An 18,997-nucleotide genomic window follows, 5' to 3' on the forward strand; every position below is an offset into this window, starting at 1 on the left:
GACGGGATGCAGAGAGCGCAGGGAAGGCGCTGGAGATGAAATCTCAAGTATGCAGGTGTTGAGATACGCACACTCCTCTGTACACTTGTACACAAAGCCCAGCTAATTTGAAAGGGACAGGGTAGTGGCGCATCTATCGGCAATAGAACTGCATTTCCCATTGGGATTATAAAGGATATACTAATGAGATATACATATATATCTCTCAGACATAATAGGGCAACAGTACACCACAGTACCGCCACCATTCCTTTCAAAACAGAGAAAAGTAAGTGCACACAGAAGCAGAGGGGTGTGTGTGTGTGTGTGTGTGTGTGTGTGTGTGTGTGTGTGTGTGTGTGTGTGTGTGTGTGTGTGTGTACGCATGTGAGGGGGAGAGGGGGCACACAGAGATAATGTATATTTCCTTATTCACCTCAATAAACCTTGCTCAAGTCCAGGGTGTAGTTGTGTCACACTGCAGTGGATTCACTGCTATACCAGAAGTTACGGATCAGACATTTTGGGGAAACAAAATGAAAGGGGAGCGGAGGAAAATAAAAATCCAAAAAATATATTTATGTTTATATTTATATATATTTACGAGGTATGTATCCACAAAAAAGAAAAGAAAAAAACACAACAAAAAAACGTCAAAATAAGCAGTCTTTTTTTTTCTCTCCAAACATGTCCTTTCTTGTGATGTCTTAAAATAACAATAATATTAAGAATATTTGTACATATTGTTACTGAATAATTAATTAGCAAAAATAAAACCAGGAAGCGTCGCTCTCCCAAAGCCCTGCCCTTGGGTTCGAACCAAGTCCGGTTCTCTGAGACAGAGCCTCCACACTGCTGGGAGTCCAAAAGCACCAAGGCCTCCTGGCCACATGGTGGTGCTCATTAGACTGCTGTACTCCAAAGAGGGGGGGGGTTCTTCACAAGTCTCAGAGAGAAAAAAATATCTTCACCTCATCTGTGTATTGAAAAGAAAAGGGTGGGGTGGGGTGGGGACTGCCGAGACCACCCCCATATAACCGTTAGTTGCCCAACAGCAGCAACCATCGACCGCCTCAAGTCTCCTTGCTGAGTTTTGGAGAGAGAGGGACTGGGAAGGCTGGGTTGGGGAAGCAGTAGGTGCAGGGAGGGAGGGGGCAGGCGTTGGTGAGGGGGAGACCCGCTGTAGATTAAAAATAATAATAGGTGTCTCTGTGCATCAAATCAAAATCTTGGGGTTAAAAATAAAATAATGGAGGAAAAAAAAGTCTGCAGGTCTTCCTCTCGATGATTGTTAGTTAGGCTGGCAACAAGGGGAATCCATCCCCCCCTGTGGTCACGCTAGGTACTGCTGCATTGCCGTCTTCGCCCTTAGGGTTATAAAAAAAAAAAAGAGTTAGTGTGACCTCAGAAGTTTTATAGAGCACCGAAGTCTGATGTCACTGCCACTAGAGGGCGCTGTTTCACGGGTTCATGGCTTTATTTCTTTGTGTTGAAATCCCCATTTGGGAATCTTAGATCACGTCATATAAGAACTGTGTTCCAAACATAAGCACACCACCCCGGCGTTTTTGTCAGGGGGGTGGCTCTGCATAGTTTATGATATTCATTAATATTTGATACAGCCTGTTTCTGGCAAATTCTGCCTTAAAAGTCTTAAGAACTACTACTTCCGGGTCTGATATCACAGCAGCCGCGTTCATGGGAAATGTAGTCTTTGGGTTGTTTGACTCGTTTCTAGTGTCTATATTGTGTTACTCTTTGGGTAAATGTGTACATTTACACGTTCAGTCGATGCTTCATATCCATATGAGTAAAATCGCCGGGGTGGTGTGTTTATTTTTGGAACACAGTTCTTATATGAAGCGATTCCCCAATGAGGATATCAACACAAAAAGTAAAGCCACGAACCTGCGGAAAGCGCCCTCTACTGGCAGTGATGTCAGGATTTCGGTGCTCTATTAGCATGCAATGTAAACATTTTGCTTGTGTACTACTTAGTGTATCTTCTGTACTATTTGATTTTGATTTGCACAACAGGAATCATTTAACATAGTATACCATTTCTTTCCTAGGAAAGATGACAGAATATTGTTGTGCCGGTGAGGTAAGCAACCCTAGGGGGGCTTAACTTACACATGTGTGAAATATGTTGGGGACAATCTGCAAATACAGTCAAGACAGTACACACGAACATGTTTGTGTGTACTATCTTGACTGTATTTGCAGATTTTGCACTGTCTGTCGTGTGTGTGTGTATTAGTACCTTAACTCTCGTTGCTGTCAGGCAGAAACCTCCATATTTCAACCTTTTAGTTTTTTGGTAAATTAATGCCCTACTTCAGCATACTACAGAGTCACACAAAAGTAGCAAAAATACAAGCTCACGATGTGTGATCTTGTGGATCAGATTTTTTTTTAAACAAAAGTAATAATAATTAAACAAGTAAGTGAAAGTGGTTAGGTCTGTCTGTGGGTTTTACAAATATTGAAACAATGAATAGTATTATTAACAAGCACTTATGACTAAATAGAACTACATCAGCTCCACTAGAACACAGGTTGTTTTTCCCATTTTCTGAAAAGTAACATACAAGGTTTCCAGCCGACAGCAACGGGTATGTGTGCGCATGGTGAAACAGAGATGGCCCACCTGTCACAGAGATTGGGGTCAGAGGATTGGGTCAGTTTGTGCAGGATATCTACAAACCCCATCTCCCTCAGTTTATCCTGCCGCTCCTGAGAGCCTGATCTCACACACACACACACACACACACACACACACACACACACACACACACACACACACAGGGTTAGGCTGTAGTTTCTATGAGCTTGGAATCCCCCATCGATGATATCATGGCAGGTTTCTGAACTATCCATAGCCCACCAATGAGACGCAGAGTTGTGTTAATGTTATTTTGTTTCTTTTTTTGTGTTTGGTTGATGTTGTTTGAACTGTCTGTGAAATATTGTGGTTAAATGTAAGAACTCTGCATTTTGAAATTTGTGGACCCCCTTGAGACGGTACATCTCATGGATGGCCCCTAGGATGGCACCAAATGTTGGCCCCCGATGGTACATCTCAAGGGGTTATTCCCAATAAAATAATTTCAGTGAATAGACTCAAATTGTGGCATCTTATAATGAGTATGATATATGATGATAAGGTTGAAAAAGGGTAAAGTGCTCCTTTACTTAAACCCTATTTACTTAGGGTCATCAGAGGCCCCTAGCAGATTGCACTAGGCCCCTTGTTTCTGCGTCTATATTAAATATATATGCAAAAAATTGCTGATATAAGCTTACACATGTCGCAACTGTATGTGCTATTTTCACCAAATGTTCGCCCCTGGAATAGGGACAATAGGGTTCATGTAGTTAACTCAAGAGACCCTCTCTCTGGGTGTGACACTCACCATCCTCCTCGTTCCAGATCAGGTTGGAGATGCAGAAGGTGGCAGCCAGCTGCAGTTTCACATTCGAATGCCCCTGTGAGGGATGTGGGAGAGAGAGAAAGAGATGGTATAATTAAGCAATAACTTATGACAGGCCATGGTTTATTGTCATTAACACAAAGCTAAGGGGAGTTGTTAAGCTCAATGCAAAGCAGAGTTATTGCTTTCATAAAGTAGTTACCAAATATAGGGGAATAAATTACGTTTTTAATAACAATTTAATGGACCCTTCGCTAAGCCCCACCCACTCCACTCTGTGACTGGTGGTGCGAAGTTAGTCACACCCAGAACTGGCAAACTTTGCTTCTCACCCATTTACTTGCATGTTAAATGACGGCTTTTCCCCTTAAAAATAATCGATCATTTCAGGAGCAAGAGCTTCAAAATCTCTTCTAAATCTAGTCAACAAGGCCTGCAGTAGGCTATGCACTGGACAAATGTGCATGACATTATTTCAACAAACAAAAAACATGGGAAATGTTAGAGGGAGTAATAGCCATGGATACACGACGGTCGACTGTCACGACCGGCATGGATGAACTTCAACCTGGTGTTTGCACTTTCTCCATTTATGGCCCGTACATCTACATAAACGTTCATATTTCAAATATAAAGTACTTATCCCATGGCCACGGGTGTTACATTTATGTACGGGCTCTAAGAAGTACCCGTATCATCCGTATTGTTCAATGAAAAGCATTTTAATCTGATCGGTGGCCATTTCTCCATGCGCTTTCAACTGAGCGACCCTATCGGTTTGTAGGTGTATTGCACTCCGATACATTATGAGAAAATGGCCACTGATCGGATTAAAATGATTTTTATTGAACAATACAGAATATACGGGTACTTTTGAGAGTCCCGTGCATAATTTTAACATCCGTGGCCATGGGGTAAGCACTTTATATTTGAAATCTGAACGTTTATATAGATGTACGGAGTACGGACCGTAAATGGAGAAAGTGCAAACACCAGGTTAAAGTTGATCCATGACTGTAACAGGAGTTTTCATGTACCGCAGGGTAAGACTGCAGTAGCAGTTAATAAATAGACGAACAAATGAATTAATATACTTTAACGTGCGGAAACCGAAACGGGCAGCGCTGTGATTCTGAATTTTGTTACGATTACAGTGATTAGTAGCCTATTATTGACACCACCTGGGCGAGTGAGTCGTGTAACTTTCCCGACGTTAAGCTGTGTATGTGTTCAACAACACAGCCATTCAGCCTTGCAGTTTACGTGCAGATTTCAGCTTGGGAAAAGCAGCCTCCAACGGGTTTGGGTACGTGGTTCATAGTCACCATTGCGTTATCGTGGTATTCCTATTCTTGCCATTATGTTGCAAATGATTGTGTGTGTGGGCGAAATCACATTGACAGCTATGGCAGGTGACGAAAGCTTGTCAGACCTATGCCAGGCTAACAACGGTTGCTAAGCTGGCATTGGACAATCGCTTTTGGGGTGGGGTTTAGCGAAGGGTCCATTACAAGAATAATTTCTACAAGAGTAATCCCAGACTGCCAGTATAAACAAGGCTGATAAGTACATGGAAGCACCAAACTATTGTTCTAGATGTGAAGATAATCAATATTGAGAAACTGCTTGATGAAGATAATCAATAATGAGAAACTGCTTGGCTCATTTCTTATCTAACATGTTACTCAAAACGATGTTTATTGGACTGCATGAATGAAATAGAGATCGTTTCCAAACAAGCTGCCATTGTAGACAAGCGACTTGGCGACACCTAGTGACAAAGTCGCTGCTGGTGTGAGCATGGGGGAACAGGATGTAATATACAATTTCACTAATCTGTTTTATAAGAGAACAAAAAAATAAAATAAGACTTGAGTAAAGGTCCTTACACACTGGGAGCGTTTTTGTGTGCTATTAGTTATAAAACAAAACAAAAAACGAAATGTTATCTTGTGTCCCACAGAGCGCAAATATTATGCGGCGATACAGCAACCAATAACTTTTTTAACAAGGTCGATATTTCACAAAAGCATCGACCTGTATGAATGAGGCATAAATATTCACATTCTGGATCATTCATTCATCACACTCGTGGTGAGTTTTGGGACCAGATGAGTTCCTGTACCATGTAGTATTTGACTTTCTGGAGCATGTCGTCATTGGTCATGATGAGGTCCTTGGCTGTGTTGCCGTCTGCGATGTTGGCCAGGATGCACAGAGTCTGAGGCACAAGACAGACAAAGACAGTTCGTTCTCTTTTATTGTTGTGTGGTTCCGACCGCACAGAAATGTTGCAGAAGTTCTACCGGTCGGTAATGGCTAGCTCTCTTCTTTGCGATTGCATGCTGGGGGGGGTTACATTAATGTCGGGGACACGAGCATCCTGAACAGGTTCCCTCCCTGGGGCTAACCTGGACGAATATAAGAACGCTTGCCCCAAAACACGCTCGCCCCGGGTTAATCCGGCGACCTCGGAACGGTCGCCACCAGGTATTCCTAAACGTGACCTCTGTAAATGTATGCCTCAACCTAACCATTTTCCTAAATGTGACCTCAGTAAAACTATGCCAAAACCTAACCTTATTCCTAAATTCAACCTCAGTAAAACTATGCTTAAACCTAAGCTTATTCCTAACCTTATCCTCAGTAAAAAAGTAAAACTATGCCTAACCCTAAACGTATTCCTAACCTTATCCTCAGTAAAAACAAATACAAGACTAGAAGAACAACTCGGGGCGAACGGTCCACGGAAAAAAATGCGTTTTGGGGCAAATTCCGGTTACCCCCTGGACGGGGTGGTGGAGGTGATGAAGGTGCGCATAGCGAGCGAGGACGCTGGACTCAAACCCCCTTCACTTGGAGATTGTGGCAAAGTTTAGCAGGAGGGGTAAAGATAGATTCATCTTCTCCGTGGAGACAACCAATAGGACTTAGACAGTCCTTTGAACAGCAAGCTATGAAGATGCATAACAAGGCACACGATGGTCGCTTGGCTCACTCAATAGATGAATTGCTTGGAAAACAGTATGGACACTATTAGACATATGCAAGCACGACTGAGGGTGTATAGTGTTGCATGTTATAATTGCATATTGTAGATATGTTAATTTGTTGGGCATCTAGTGATAGGTATGTCCTCATTATGACCACGGGTATGCACTAAACGTGTGACAAACATTTTTCATTTCATTGCCACTTTAATTGTAGAATGTGCTCAACAATGGGCCTTTCTGACTTAGCAATTTTACCCCATATACAGTTTATTACAGTACATCTGTGAGAGCCCAACCTGTTCTTTGACTTCTATGCTGTGCTCTCCTTCCAGGATGAGAGTGACCGCCTGCATGATCTGCTTCCCATGAGAACTCATGATCTGGTCAATGTGCTGAGAACATGAAGGAAGACGGGGCAGAAAAGGACAGTTAGTGCGTGGGAGAGGGGAAAGGGGCAACATGTCTCAGTGTTTGCATCTGTGGAACAATGGCGAGCCAGGAGGATGCAGGAGTGGTGAAATAACATGACATTTCATGCTTTCCTGGCCGATTCGTGACATAATACACAGCACATTGATCTGCCTGTGATTGAGACATCTTGGCCTATAGTTTACGCCACACGTTTTTTATTTTATTTTGTATCATGGCACCATATTTTCAATGTGGTACTTGCCTTTAAAAACAGTGTCAAGATGGTGGAATTGGTCAGGTTGCACAGTGTCAGATTTAGGAGAATGACACCTTCAGTGTGACATGGACGGACCACATCAGAAATGTGGTCCTCTACGGGGACGTACCACGGGTCACAGATAAAGTCAGAGAGAGAAGGATGAGGCTGGCAGGGCACTGCGTCAGACACCCGGAACTAGTGGCAAGCAAACTGATACTATGGGAGCCAACCCAGGGCAAAGCCAGGAAAGGCAAGAAGCGCAACACCTACGTACTGTAGATACACTGCGGCGCAACAGCTTAGCTAACAACACTGTAGAACTCAAGACCCTGATGCTAGATAGGAGTCTGTGGAGGGCAGCGATTCAGGAGTCCCGAGTTGGTGTTGGCTAGACCGCACTCTCGCATGGCATCGTATTCCTGTGTGTGTGTGTGTGTGTGTGTGTGTGTGTGTGTGTGTGTGTGTGTGTGTGTGTGTGTGTGTGTGTCTCACCGGGCGTGTTGACAGGAGGTTGCGTAACAAGCCGAGGGTCTTCATCAGCACGTTGGTGTCGGGGTCTGAGAGCAGTCGGAACAACTGCTCCGTCCCCAAAGACCGCACAATCTCCACCTTCACCTTCTGATCTGCCTGGAACGCCATGTTCTACAACAACCCCCCCAACACACACATTTAACACTCTGGCCATAGTCTGTGTAGGCAGATGGAATGACGTACAGATCAAGTGTGAGAGAAGGACGGTGCGATAATGAACAGGAATATAAAATAACATTTTCTCACCATCAGTGCCCAGATCCCATTGACCCTCAGTGCAGGACTGTCACTCTGGGTTAGGCTGCATAGTAACTCTATCACCCCTGACTCAAGGATGGGCTACACACACACACACACACACACACACACACACACACACACACACACACACATCAATATTTTAAGACAAGTTTAAGACAAGACAAGTCTGCATGCAAGTGTGTCATCATACTATCACAATCGTGTGTGTGTGTGTGTGTGTGTGTGTGTGTGTGTGTGTGTGTGCGTGAGTGAGTCAGACGGAGAGAGACTATAATGTGTGTTTATTGCAGGTCGACTGAGAATTTTCTATAGAAGCTCGAACGGAAAGGCCCAGCTCCAGTGGCATCAAGCAGTGCCACACATGCGTCATCCAGCCATTAGCCACAAAATGCATAGTGTGCACATACAGTACGTGTGCGTGCGTGCGTGCGTGCGTGCGTGTACCTCTTTGCTGGGGGAGAACTCCAGCAGCAGGTTGCATAGTGTAGAGGAGGCCATAACCAGGACCTCATCTGGGGCATTCTGTAACAACTAGAAACAACCACAAGGATGAGAAGCATAGCAGCTAGTCCTAAAGCAACACTGGTACTGCTGGGTTTCTATTCTACATTAAAATAAAAGTACAAATCGGCACAATCGTAGATTGTGAGGTTGTAATTATATACTGGGTTAGGGGTAAATGAGTACAGGTAAGTCTTTTAATGAGCCACCCCTGACTTTCTGTCTCCATACTCTCTATTATGTATGATCCCACTTACTACAAGCTACTGGTGGGATAGGAGTCCTAGACATAACACTGACCTTCATGAGTGGTTTCCACACTGCGTGATCATGGAAACTGGTCCTTAGCTGCTGCACCGACCGTGACAGACTGTGGAGACACCTGGACAGACAAACGGGCACAAACAAAAGAGAAGCTGCAATCATTTTTAATTCAGAGAGAGAGAGTCTGTCTAAGAAACACAGGGACTCAAGAACCAGGAGTTCATCAGAATGTGAACGCATGACCAGAGTGTCACAACAGAATAGATGGATGGATGATAGAACAAAGCAGAAGCGAGCGAGAGGTCCCCAACATACCTGACAGCCGCTAGACGGACTTTGATGCTAGATTCTGATAGGCCGCTGACTATCCTGTCCATCATGTTCTCCGTTTCTGTGATCTGTAGGGAGAGAAGGAGGGGGTAAGGCCTCTAGTACAGGGTGTAGACTAGAGTATTCACACTTACACACTGTATACTGTATGTTTGATTGAGTGGAAAAGTCACCTTCTTGCGGATGTCCTCATCATTGGAGCCCAGTGAGGCGTACAGTTTGAAAGCGGCTTGTCTCAGCTCGTGAGCGTGCTTTAGGTCATGGTCCAACTACACAGGAGAGACAGTGGCCCCCGTTACAGTCCATTTCAAAGCCAAAACTTAAAATTGCTTTAAGATTCTAACTAGTAAAAAAAGTATTCTGAGGTATAGGAACTTTACTAAAGACTGCAGTAATTCATTTTTTTACCACCTGGCACTAAATGTTAATGTATTGGACATCTTATAAATTGTGATGGCCGAGGTTTTCCCAATTTCCCTAGAAACATTTACCAATTTAAATTGCAGCCAGCCACTAAGAGTTACTGGGGCCAGTCTGATTCAGTGGCATACTTTTCTGTAGATGTCTAGATAATACTACAGGGAACTGTTCAAACTGCTGCTCCTGTAATTTTAACTTCCTCAAGTAAAGCTCAGCAGCTGTAAGGGGACTTACAGACAATCTGGTCAAATTGTCTGTGGCGAGTTTGATGTATTTTCTTGATTCAAATGCCACTCACACACAAATCTCTAGATGTTACTACAAATGCACACACCCTCTTGATGTCGGTGATGGCAGACACTGAGCTTGGGTATTTGAAGTAGTCGGCCAACATGGCAACAAGGTGATCAGTGGTGCTGGCGATCCTCTGAAGCTCAACGTCAGGCTCCATCAGGTAGGCCAGGGTCTCTGCCCCCTCCACTCGCTCTTCCAGCAGACGGTCTTTACTGCACATCCGCACCAGGCACGGCAAGGTCTGGGGAGAGGACATGGACTGTCAGATATACTCACACTCAAACAAAGTGAGCACAGCTTATCTTCAAGGGGTCTTATTATTTATTAATCGACAAATTGTTTTAATGATTCTTAAAAGTGACGTAGATGAAGACGGAGTAAGAAATACATTTTGTTTGAGCCGTTCAGATTTTATATTTTCCAAGATCCATCCATTATTATACACCGTTTCAGGTAACACATCCCAAATTAATTTTGTCACTTCTCTCTGAACAACTCAAGTCCTTCCCATAAGACAGACGGGCTTTCATCATGTGAATTGATGCCCTCTCTGGAATGTCTCTACGCAGGACGTTTACTTCATGTGACTCAGGCAAGCTGGTTAGAAGCTGGTTAGCAGATACATTATGACTGCTCGCTTTGGAAAGTAACCCATATGAACAAGGTGAATTTAGAGCAGCATTCCCCATTATATTGAGTAGAGCATGCTAGTGTGAGAGTGAACATTTGGATGCACATGTTCTCCCTATGAAAGGATACCTAGATTAACTGACATTTATTATAAAAACACCATGAATCACTTTATTTTTTATCTTGCAATGTACATTTCCAAAGTTCTTTCCATAATCTTGCTAACGGGGGAGTGTCCCTGCTGTATGACTGTCAAATGGCTCTCTCACCTTTAGAACTACGCAGCTGTCATCTGTCCTGATGGCTCCTGCTCGACACATGTAGGTTAGACTGGCAGAACAGGAGAGCAATTAAAAACGATTAAATCACACAACAAAAAAACAATAATTTCTCCATAAAAGAAACCAATGTGTGAATGACTATCCTCAGCCGATATGTCTTATCCAGCAATGTTATGGATCCCATGTGGGAAAGGGGCTTTACATTCTCTAATCTTGAATATTGGTATTCACTCACTTCAAGTATAACTGTAGATAAATGCTTTGTAGATACATTGCTGCTATTTGATAGGTTTTTATTTTGTACAAAAGAACACGCTTTATGTATATTTTATTTGTTTTGATATTTTTACTCTTACTTTCACTATTATTTTAAGAGTTCATCCACTCTTTAATACCTGGTATAAACTTATGATGTGACAATAAACTGACATTTTATTTACTAATGTTGCTTACCATTTAGCGGCTGTTAACTGCATTTCAATGGGCTGATCCCGTTGCATCATTCTGACAAATACCTGAGAAAGCAGCTCACCATCCACCAGCACTGGAAAGACATAGATAAAATATAACAACCATATGAGTAGAGGAGAGGAGAAGAGAGAGAGAAGAGTATAACAGAAGAGTGTAGAAGAGAACACAAGAAAGACAGTCAAAGATAAGAGAGTCAAAGTGACAAGTCAAAGAGAAGAGTCGATGAGAGTTGAAGAGAATAGAGGAGAAGAGAAGAGATTCCTCACCATTCACCAGTGTCATTGAGACCTGAGTGTTCTCATACGCCAGGACTGAGAAACACTTTAACGCCTGCATCCGGACCTGGAGCAACCATGAAAGAAGAGACAAAAAGAGAGACATTGACAGTAATCAGAGACATGAAGGAAAAAACACACTTTAGTGATGGGTGTAAGTGCTTGTAAGATGGAACACACACACACACACACACACACACACACACACACACACACACACACACACACACACACACACACACACACACACACACACACACACACACACACACACACACACACACACACACACACACACACACACACAGTTATTTACCTTGTAAGAGGGAGATATAAGTAGAGGCGCGATATTTTGGATGGCGCCATGATTGAAAAGAACCATCTGGTGCTCTGGGGTCTGGAAAGAATACACACATCCAGTTAATACAAATCTTAGCCAGGAAATAAATGGAGAGCGTGTGTGTGTGTGTGTGTGTGTGTGTGTGTGTGTGTGTGTGTGTGTGTGTGTGTGTGTGTGTGTGTGTGTGTGTGTGTGTGTGTGTGTGTGTGTGTGTGTGTGTGTGTGTGTGTGTGTGTGTGTGTGAGAGAGAGCTAACCTTGCAACAGTGGGAGAATATCTGTGTGATGTACTCCTGTGTCCTCTGTGAGCGGCTCAGTAGAGACATAAGATGGGGGATCACAGTGGGGTCCTTAAAAAGGCACAGACAAAGACTATTAAGGGCATTTTTCTCCAACTGCCACAATCCGCGATGCCGTCTTGAAAATCACTAGGTTGTTCTGGTCTGGATAAGAGAGGATACGGAAATGGTGCATGCTTGTACAGTACAGGATGTGTGTGTGTAAATTAAATAGTTACTGCGGGACCCGGGCTGCGGAATGGCGGTCCGGGCACCCTAGGCTGCAATGCCAGCCTGACAGCGTGTCGCGGGTTTGAATCCCAATCCAGACGACCTTTGCTGCATGTCAAATCAAAAAAAAAAAAAAGGTACTGCGGAATGCCTGATGACGCAAGGTTAGTCAGCTGTTGGCCGACTTGAATGTGCGTCCTGTGCTTGCGTGAAAGGAAACAACGCTCCATACCAGGAGGTGGCAGTAGTCTGTATCCCAGCATATCTAGCAGGGCCAAGCGCCAAAGCAGAGATGAAAATGGCTGAATGCAAAGTACACGCTTGTATCCTTGGGAAGAATGTTCTCTTAGAAAGTTAACATTAGGAGAATGTTTTCTCAAGTTCAGGAGACTAGAGAATGCATTTTTAGTTTGAGACCGACTTCTACTTGAGGTCATAAGATCACACTCTACAACTTATTTGTATAATCAGACGTGCCCGTTTCAGTCAAATCTTCGGCATATACTGTTAAGTGCAAATAAAACATAAGCAATATCATTTATTAAATACATTATAAACTGCCACCACTACTGTTAATATGAATTGCTCAATATGATCTGGTCGTGAATGAGTGAAGTATGTGAATGAATAATGTTACTGTAACAAATTAACAATTGAATCAAGCAGGGTGTTGGGGTTTCCAAATCATTACTGTCATTCCGACTTTGATGACTGAATGAATGCGCTTTGAATGTGTTGTGGGTGAAATATCACTTCTTTACGAAAGGATTTACAGTACATTTCATAAGTTTTTCATTCTTGGAGCACAAGAGCATATCAGCAGAAGAATGTAAGCATAGCCATCGAATCGCCAGAACACGTTTGCTTTTTCACCACAGTGAAAGGAAAATCCTTACTGGCGGTCTGTCTAATCCGTCCCGCAGGATAAGAAAAAGTCAGTGACCATTGATTTTGTATCTGCTGTATGACAGACAGCTGTCCTCATGTCACTCTCTCCTTACTGCACCAGCAGCTTGTTGGTGTGTAGGTAGGCTAATGGAGGGGAATTGAGTGGAGTCACAGAAACCCAGTGAAATTTCCCCTATTTGCAGTCAGTGCGTGTCGCTCAAAGGAATAATTACAACATGGACAGGTACAGGACCTAATAGCAGGACTGAAAAATTAGTTTCAGGATAGTCACATTTCACTTTACTGAGCAAGCAAACATGTTCTTGTTTGGAAAACAAGAACACACTAAATTTGGGTAATCCACTCAGTTGTTGTCAAAAACAATTTCTGAAGACACGAGAGCAGAAAGAGTGTGCGTGTGCATATTTGCGTGTGCACAACTGGTCCAGCCCGCATGAAGTTGTGCCTGTGACCTAAAATGAGTTTGACAACCCTGATTTAGATCAACTTCAGCATTAGTCACTTAGTCACTTATTTACAGTCATTGTAGCTTGTTGAACAGAACTGGATGGTTGTAACGGAGATGCCCAATGTGTTTATACCCGGACACAGTTATGGCTGTGGAACACACACGTTGTTCCTTAGTATTGAATAGGTAGTATTTCTACACCTCTGATGTAACTTTCTTGTTGAGAATAAGCAGAGCTTTCAGCCATGGTAATCATACATCGTGGAAAGCTATTCAGAAAGTAAACAGTGCCAGCCTGGGTAAAACCTGCCTCCTACAAAACTGTATCCAGTAATTTCCACACACATGCACGCACACAGACTGTTACCATTTCCACTGATTCTCTCTAGAATGGATATGCAACTTTGCAAAAGCGGACTAATCCCAGTGTATGACGAAGGTTATTGACGATTTCGCAATAATTAGAATCATCCGCAATACAATCATTGTGTTGTTTTATCACAATAAATGATATATCGTCTCACACACACACACACACACACACACACACACTCTTTAGAGGGCGAAGTAAAACCACAGGCCACTTACAGTGTAGAGCAGCTGCACTGGAGTGACTGGACTTATAAAGACAGTTCTGAGACATCTGAGGCAGGCTTCGATGAAGATCAGGTCTGGACACAGGAGACCTGGATGTGACACACAGGTTACTTATGCTATACACATGAGTACAGGTTTGGCTTAGGTTTGCTTCATTAAAAGTTATTTCCTGCTGCTGTGTGTTTGTATGTGTGCGTTTACCTTGCAACAGGGCGGGTATGATGTGACAATCGACTAGGGACTTGATGTTGTTCTCAGTGCCCATGGCGAGGCTGCCCAGCACCACAGCACATTCTGTTCTCAGCTCTGAGCTGGATGAGCTCTGTTGTAGCAAGTACAGTAACCTGGATCAAACAGCCAACAAATACAAAGCAGGTTTCACATACTGTTCATAAACAGTACAAATGTTGGTGGTAATAACAGATTATGCTTTTTTTTAATGCAAATACACGTTTGCTATCTTGCTAATAGGGTCAGGGTTACTTCTGTATATCTATTTGTATTTGTCTTCTGCATAACCATGGGCGAATTCCCACTGCATGTACAGTATATGCATTTTGACAAATAAAATGTACTACTGAGGGTGAGGAGGTCATGTTGGCATGTAAGAAAATGAAAGGGAAGGAGACAGAGAGGGAGAGCAGGAGGGCTGAAGAGAGGGTGTGTGAGACACATGCCTGGGCACAGCTCCCAGGACAATCAGGTTGGCTTTCTGTTTATTGTTTCCAATGACGGCATTCTTCATGTCACTGTGAAGACACAAGCACGCACAGACACACAAGAAGAGATTCAGCTATCCATAACACACATCATCAACAAAATTGAGCAGTATCATTAGTCATATAGTAGGCATTAGGTTGTGTTAAGCCAGTAATTAACAGTTTGGGCTGTTTGTTATGACAAAGACCGTAAAGAAAGTAAAACCCAAACACATTTATTATCATTATTATCATCATCATCATCACCGCAAATCAGACACACTTCAAATCCTCTGCTTCTCAAGTACGCACTCTCTCTCTCCCCCCCCCATGTATGAGAAGTTCTGTGTAGAACGGTTACGAAAAATCGAATAAAAACAAGGTCAAATGCAAGCTGTGCAAAACCACGTTGTGCTAGGGCTGGTATGGATTTTTAGTTACCGCGATAATAACTCGCCGTTTACCGACGGTATGGTGGTATCGCAGCCCTCACAAATAAACAACGATGGACATGAATTTAAAGATGAAGCATCCAACAGATATGCCTAAAGAGGCTTCACGACAGCTGTCCATATAGCATCACTGTAAGATCGCGTCACGTGCAGGTGAAACCATGACAATGCTAATCACAAATATGGATACAATACATGGAAAACGTAACCACTTGAATTGAAAAGCTCTTTGACTAGATTGTACAAAATCTCTGCAAAAGCTTAATCAACTGTCCCAAAGCTGGCTCTAACAACAAATACATGGATGGCACTTACCACTGAATATTATGTCGCCATGACCTAGCCTATATTTTGATCTAGGTTATTGCCGACCAGCTGAGCCAGTCAATGTTATGAAGGATTATTCTGAAGTGCCTATTTTTTTTTTGCTTGTTATTCTAATAAAAGGGTGCATTATTTTATTGATAAAACATTACGCCACAACATTACGTCACATACAAAAACTGTGCTATTTTCATGTAGCTATTTCAATCTGTTTGTGCAAGATCAAGCATTTAGGCTATATTCAAAAGCAAGACCTTCAGCTTGGTCACCTGATGCATTATAGAGACACTAAAAGACCTGGGGTTCAGCAGGGCAAAGCATCTTTAAACATTCTGGTACAAACAGACCAGCAGGAAAGCAGATATGAGCCTCTTCAGCTGAAAAAATAATAACTCTGTCTGCTACATTTCCATAACTTATGATGTCTTCCTGAATGTGCTCCAGATGGTATCAAACAGCAGGTGAATGAGCCTAGTGGAAAAATACAGCTGCAACAGACAGTCAAATCAGGTACCTGCTGGGATAGTGGAGTGGAGCAGGCCGTAACTAGAGCTAGCCTAGCCTGGGTTAAAAATAAAGATGAAATGGTCAGAGTCCAGCCCACTGGAGGGCAGGAGAGAAAGGGAGAAACAGAGAGTGAGTGAGTCACGCCGACAGTGAAACACACTCTCACACAGACACAGACAGTCACATGCAAGTCTGCCTACACGTAAACACACAGGCACACTAACACTGCCGTGATTCTTGTTGTCTCCAAATCAAGCTCTCTCCATCACACATGTTCAAACCGGTTGTTTCAAATGTTAACCTGTGAGCCCTCACTCTGCAATGTGAGGGATGCGTTTCATATTTATCTGATTTCAACATACTTCCCCTATAGCCTAATTTATACTTCGGCATACAATGATGTCTAAGTTAAGGACACCTTTACATTGGCAGTGCACACATGATGTGGTTGTACCAAACTCACATGACTCCCTGCAGCACTTTCTGTGGGTCGGGGTCGAACAGTCGGTCAACATAGTGGCGGCTGGTGGCAGTTACTTCCTGTATGGGCATGAGAGACAAAACAAGGCAAACAGTGACATCATGAAACAGTTTGTCTACATAGTCGCTATCTAGCTAGCTAGGTTTAAAACCTGCATCACACACACATACGCACGCACACGATCTTGGAAAGGTGTTACATATCCATGGTTAGGTGTGTGTCACCTGAAACTGTGTTTATGTTTACATCATCATCTGCAACCTCATATTCAGAACTTTTCCCAGAGTCACTGAAGCACAGACAGTCTGGCTTAATGTCTGCGCCCTGCTTTCAACTAGATACCGTAGCATTATTCCTCAATAAAATGCAACAATTACGCATGAATATGTAAACAACATACAAACTCACCAGCCCCACCACCATGTGATCTGACTGGAATGGGGACTACTACTGTAACAATAAATGTGGTGGAAAAGACAGTTAGGCTATGAATGGAGAAAACAACCATCACTCCATCAGCTGCTATACTTTGTACTGATACTGAATATTTCAAAAACAGTGAACACATGTAGCAATAATAAAGCAGTGGGTGGGGGGGGGGGGGGCGTTTCCTCTAATAGCTACCTGAACTCATCTGGCAACCAGTGTCACTGTGTCACTTGTGATAAAAGCTAAATCATATGTATCTTTGGGGATGTGATCTCGGTCAAAAACACATCAACAGTCGAGTCACTAGTCTGATAACTTTTGCTGAGTTGACGCTGTAGTGATACATGTCTGGAGCTAACTGGCGTTAGCATAGGGAAGCTACTATTAGGTATATAACGTTAGGAGAAAGGCAAACTAGTGAATCATGATGGGATCAGATCTGATGCATTCCTGCTCATTGTTGTCTGCAGTGGGTTTACAACGCGTTTGATCCATTCTTTCTCTACAGTACTTTCAGTGTGGCTAGCAATGCTAACTCATTCCGGGTGACACTGACAGCTCCAGGATGCGTTTGGTTTTAGTCACATGGTACGCCGACGGGGTGGATCCTGGCGGCGGTCCGCACGTCTTTCAACTTGACCCACGACTCGGCCTGTCACAATTATTATATAATCACCTAATCGCAATTTTTTTTAGATAATCGCAATTATTTGTTGCATAATCGTTATAATCGTTTCCATGTGGAAAAATGTTCGCATATTATCAAACTGTCCGAAATAGTGGAAATAGCAAATCTACAAGCTAACAACTCGGCTATTTTCACTACTAATGTTTTATGGAAAGTATAAAGTTATTAAAGATATCAAGTAATTTCTTTCGTATATTTAGATTATTTATCTCATCTGCCCTGTGAAACTTCAGAGCCTAAAAGCCAAAAAGAAATATATATATTTTTTACTATTATGTTCCAGCGATCAACGGCAGAAACACAATTAAATTGTTAATCGCAATTATTTGTGTGACAATTAATCGTCACGTAAAAAAATGCCATAATAATCGTCACGGCCCTAACCGACCCCGCCCGTCGGGGCACAACGTGACACAAAAGTGTCCTCCATCATCTACGTATAGGTGGACGGACCGCCCTTGCTGTGCATGTTGCAAAGCCCTTTAGCATCGCCAGGCTAGCAGGAACAACTTAAGACCCCCTTTCCTATAGACCCGTCCGTCCGCTTTAGCTCCATACGACCCGTCAGACCGCACGGTGCGTGCAGTGCCAGAGTGAATGCAATGCCGCGTGTACAGATGTGGTGTAAAGGATGGGTGTGGGACTCACAGACAGCACACTGATGCGGAGAGGGGCCTCCAACAAGCACGCCATCTCTCTTCCCCCTGATCCCAAGCCCCCCCAATCGGAGCGGCACTCTGCAGTGTTGCCATGTCCGCTTGTTATAAGCGATTTTGGGGGGCTTGTCAGTGAATAGCAGCGGTGGAGAAAAAAAAAGTACTCACATTTTTTACTGAAGTAAATTTATCAATACTGCAATGTACTTAAAGTACAAAAGTAGAAATTACTCATTATGCAGGATGTCCCGTTCACAAGTTTTCAAATTAATAAAATGTAAAAATCTTTTGAAAATAGCAGATCTACAAGCTCACAATGCGCATCGCGAAGCATTGTGAGCTTGTAGATCGGCTTTTTTCAAATGGCCGAAATGTATATAGAGCTGAAGTAGTTAATGTATGTTTTGTAATAATAATCGAAATCTACAAAGTAACTAACTAGTAGTAACTAAAGTTTTCAAATAATTGTAGTGGAGTAAAAGTACAATGTTTGAGTAGAATTATTTGAGTCAAATTATTGAAAAATGGACATACTCAAATAAACTAAAAGTACCTCAAAATTGTACTTAAGTACAGTACATGAGTAAATGTACTAGTTTCTTTACAGTTTACCCCACTGATTGTAA

The 18,997-nt window shown here is 42.8% G+C and overlaps 1 protein-coding gene across 1 annotated transcript; it reads right to left on the minus strand.

The window, feature by feature from the left end:
* Positions 1-556: 556 nt before the first annotated feature.
* Positions 557-18,439, minus strand: armc8 (armadillo repeat containing 8). The gene is made up of 22 exons (XM_084084522.1): positions 18,364-18,439; positions 16,581-16,657; positions 14,814-14,885; positions 14,338-14,480; positions 14,128-14,225; positions 11,931-12,023; positions 11,651-11,731; positions 11,326-11,401; positions 11,042-11,132; positions 10,577-10,637; positions 9,718-9,918; positions 9,137-9,232; positions 8,949-9,031; positions 8,670-8,751; positions 8,313-8,399; positions 7,854-7,946; positions 7,569-7,718; positions 6,703-6,798; positions 5,539-5,634; positions 3,396-3,468; positions 2,630-2,723; positions 557-1,346 (listed from the first exon to the last, which is right to left on the minus strand). The coding sequence occupies exons 1-22, from the start codon at positions 18,406-18,408 to the stop codon at positions 1,313-1,315; spliced, it is 2,022 nt and encodes a 673-aa protein (XP_083940648.1). The 5' UTR covers positions 18,409-18,439; the 3' UTR covers positions 557-1,312.
* Positions 18,440-18,997: the final 558 nt, after the last annotated feature.

The sequence above is a fragment of the Gymnoscopelus microlampas genome (genome assembly GCF_963454915.1).
Source record: "Gymnoscopelus microlampas genome assembly, chromosome: 17".
Classification (NCBI taxonomy): domain Eukaryota; kingdom Metazoa; phylum Chordata; class Actinopteri; order Myctophiformes; family Myctophidae; genus Gymnoscopelus; species Gymnoscopelus microlampas.

Bases quoted from the DNA above. Each gene is read 5' to 3' on its own strand.
- armc8 (XM_084084522.1), bottom strand. From the start codon at position 18,408: ATGGCGTGCTTGTTGGAGGCCCCTCTCCGCATCAGTGTGCTGTCT. The intron at 8,752-8,948 runs GTATGTTGGGGA...TTGTCTGTCCAG, and splicing joins GTCCGTCTAGCGGCTGTCAG to GTGTCTCCACAGTCTGTCAC. The intron at 3,469-5,538 runs GTACAGGAACTC...CATCCCTCACAG, and splicing joins AGAAAGTCAAATACTACATG to GGGCATTCGAATGTGAAACT.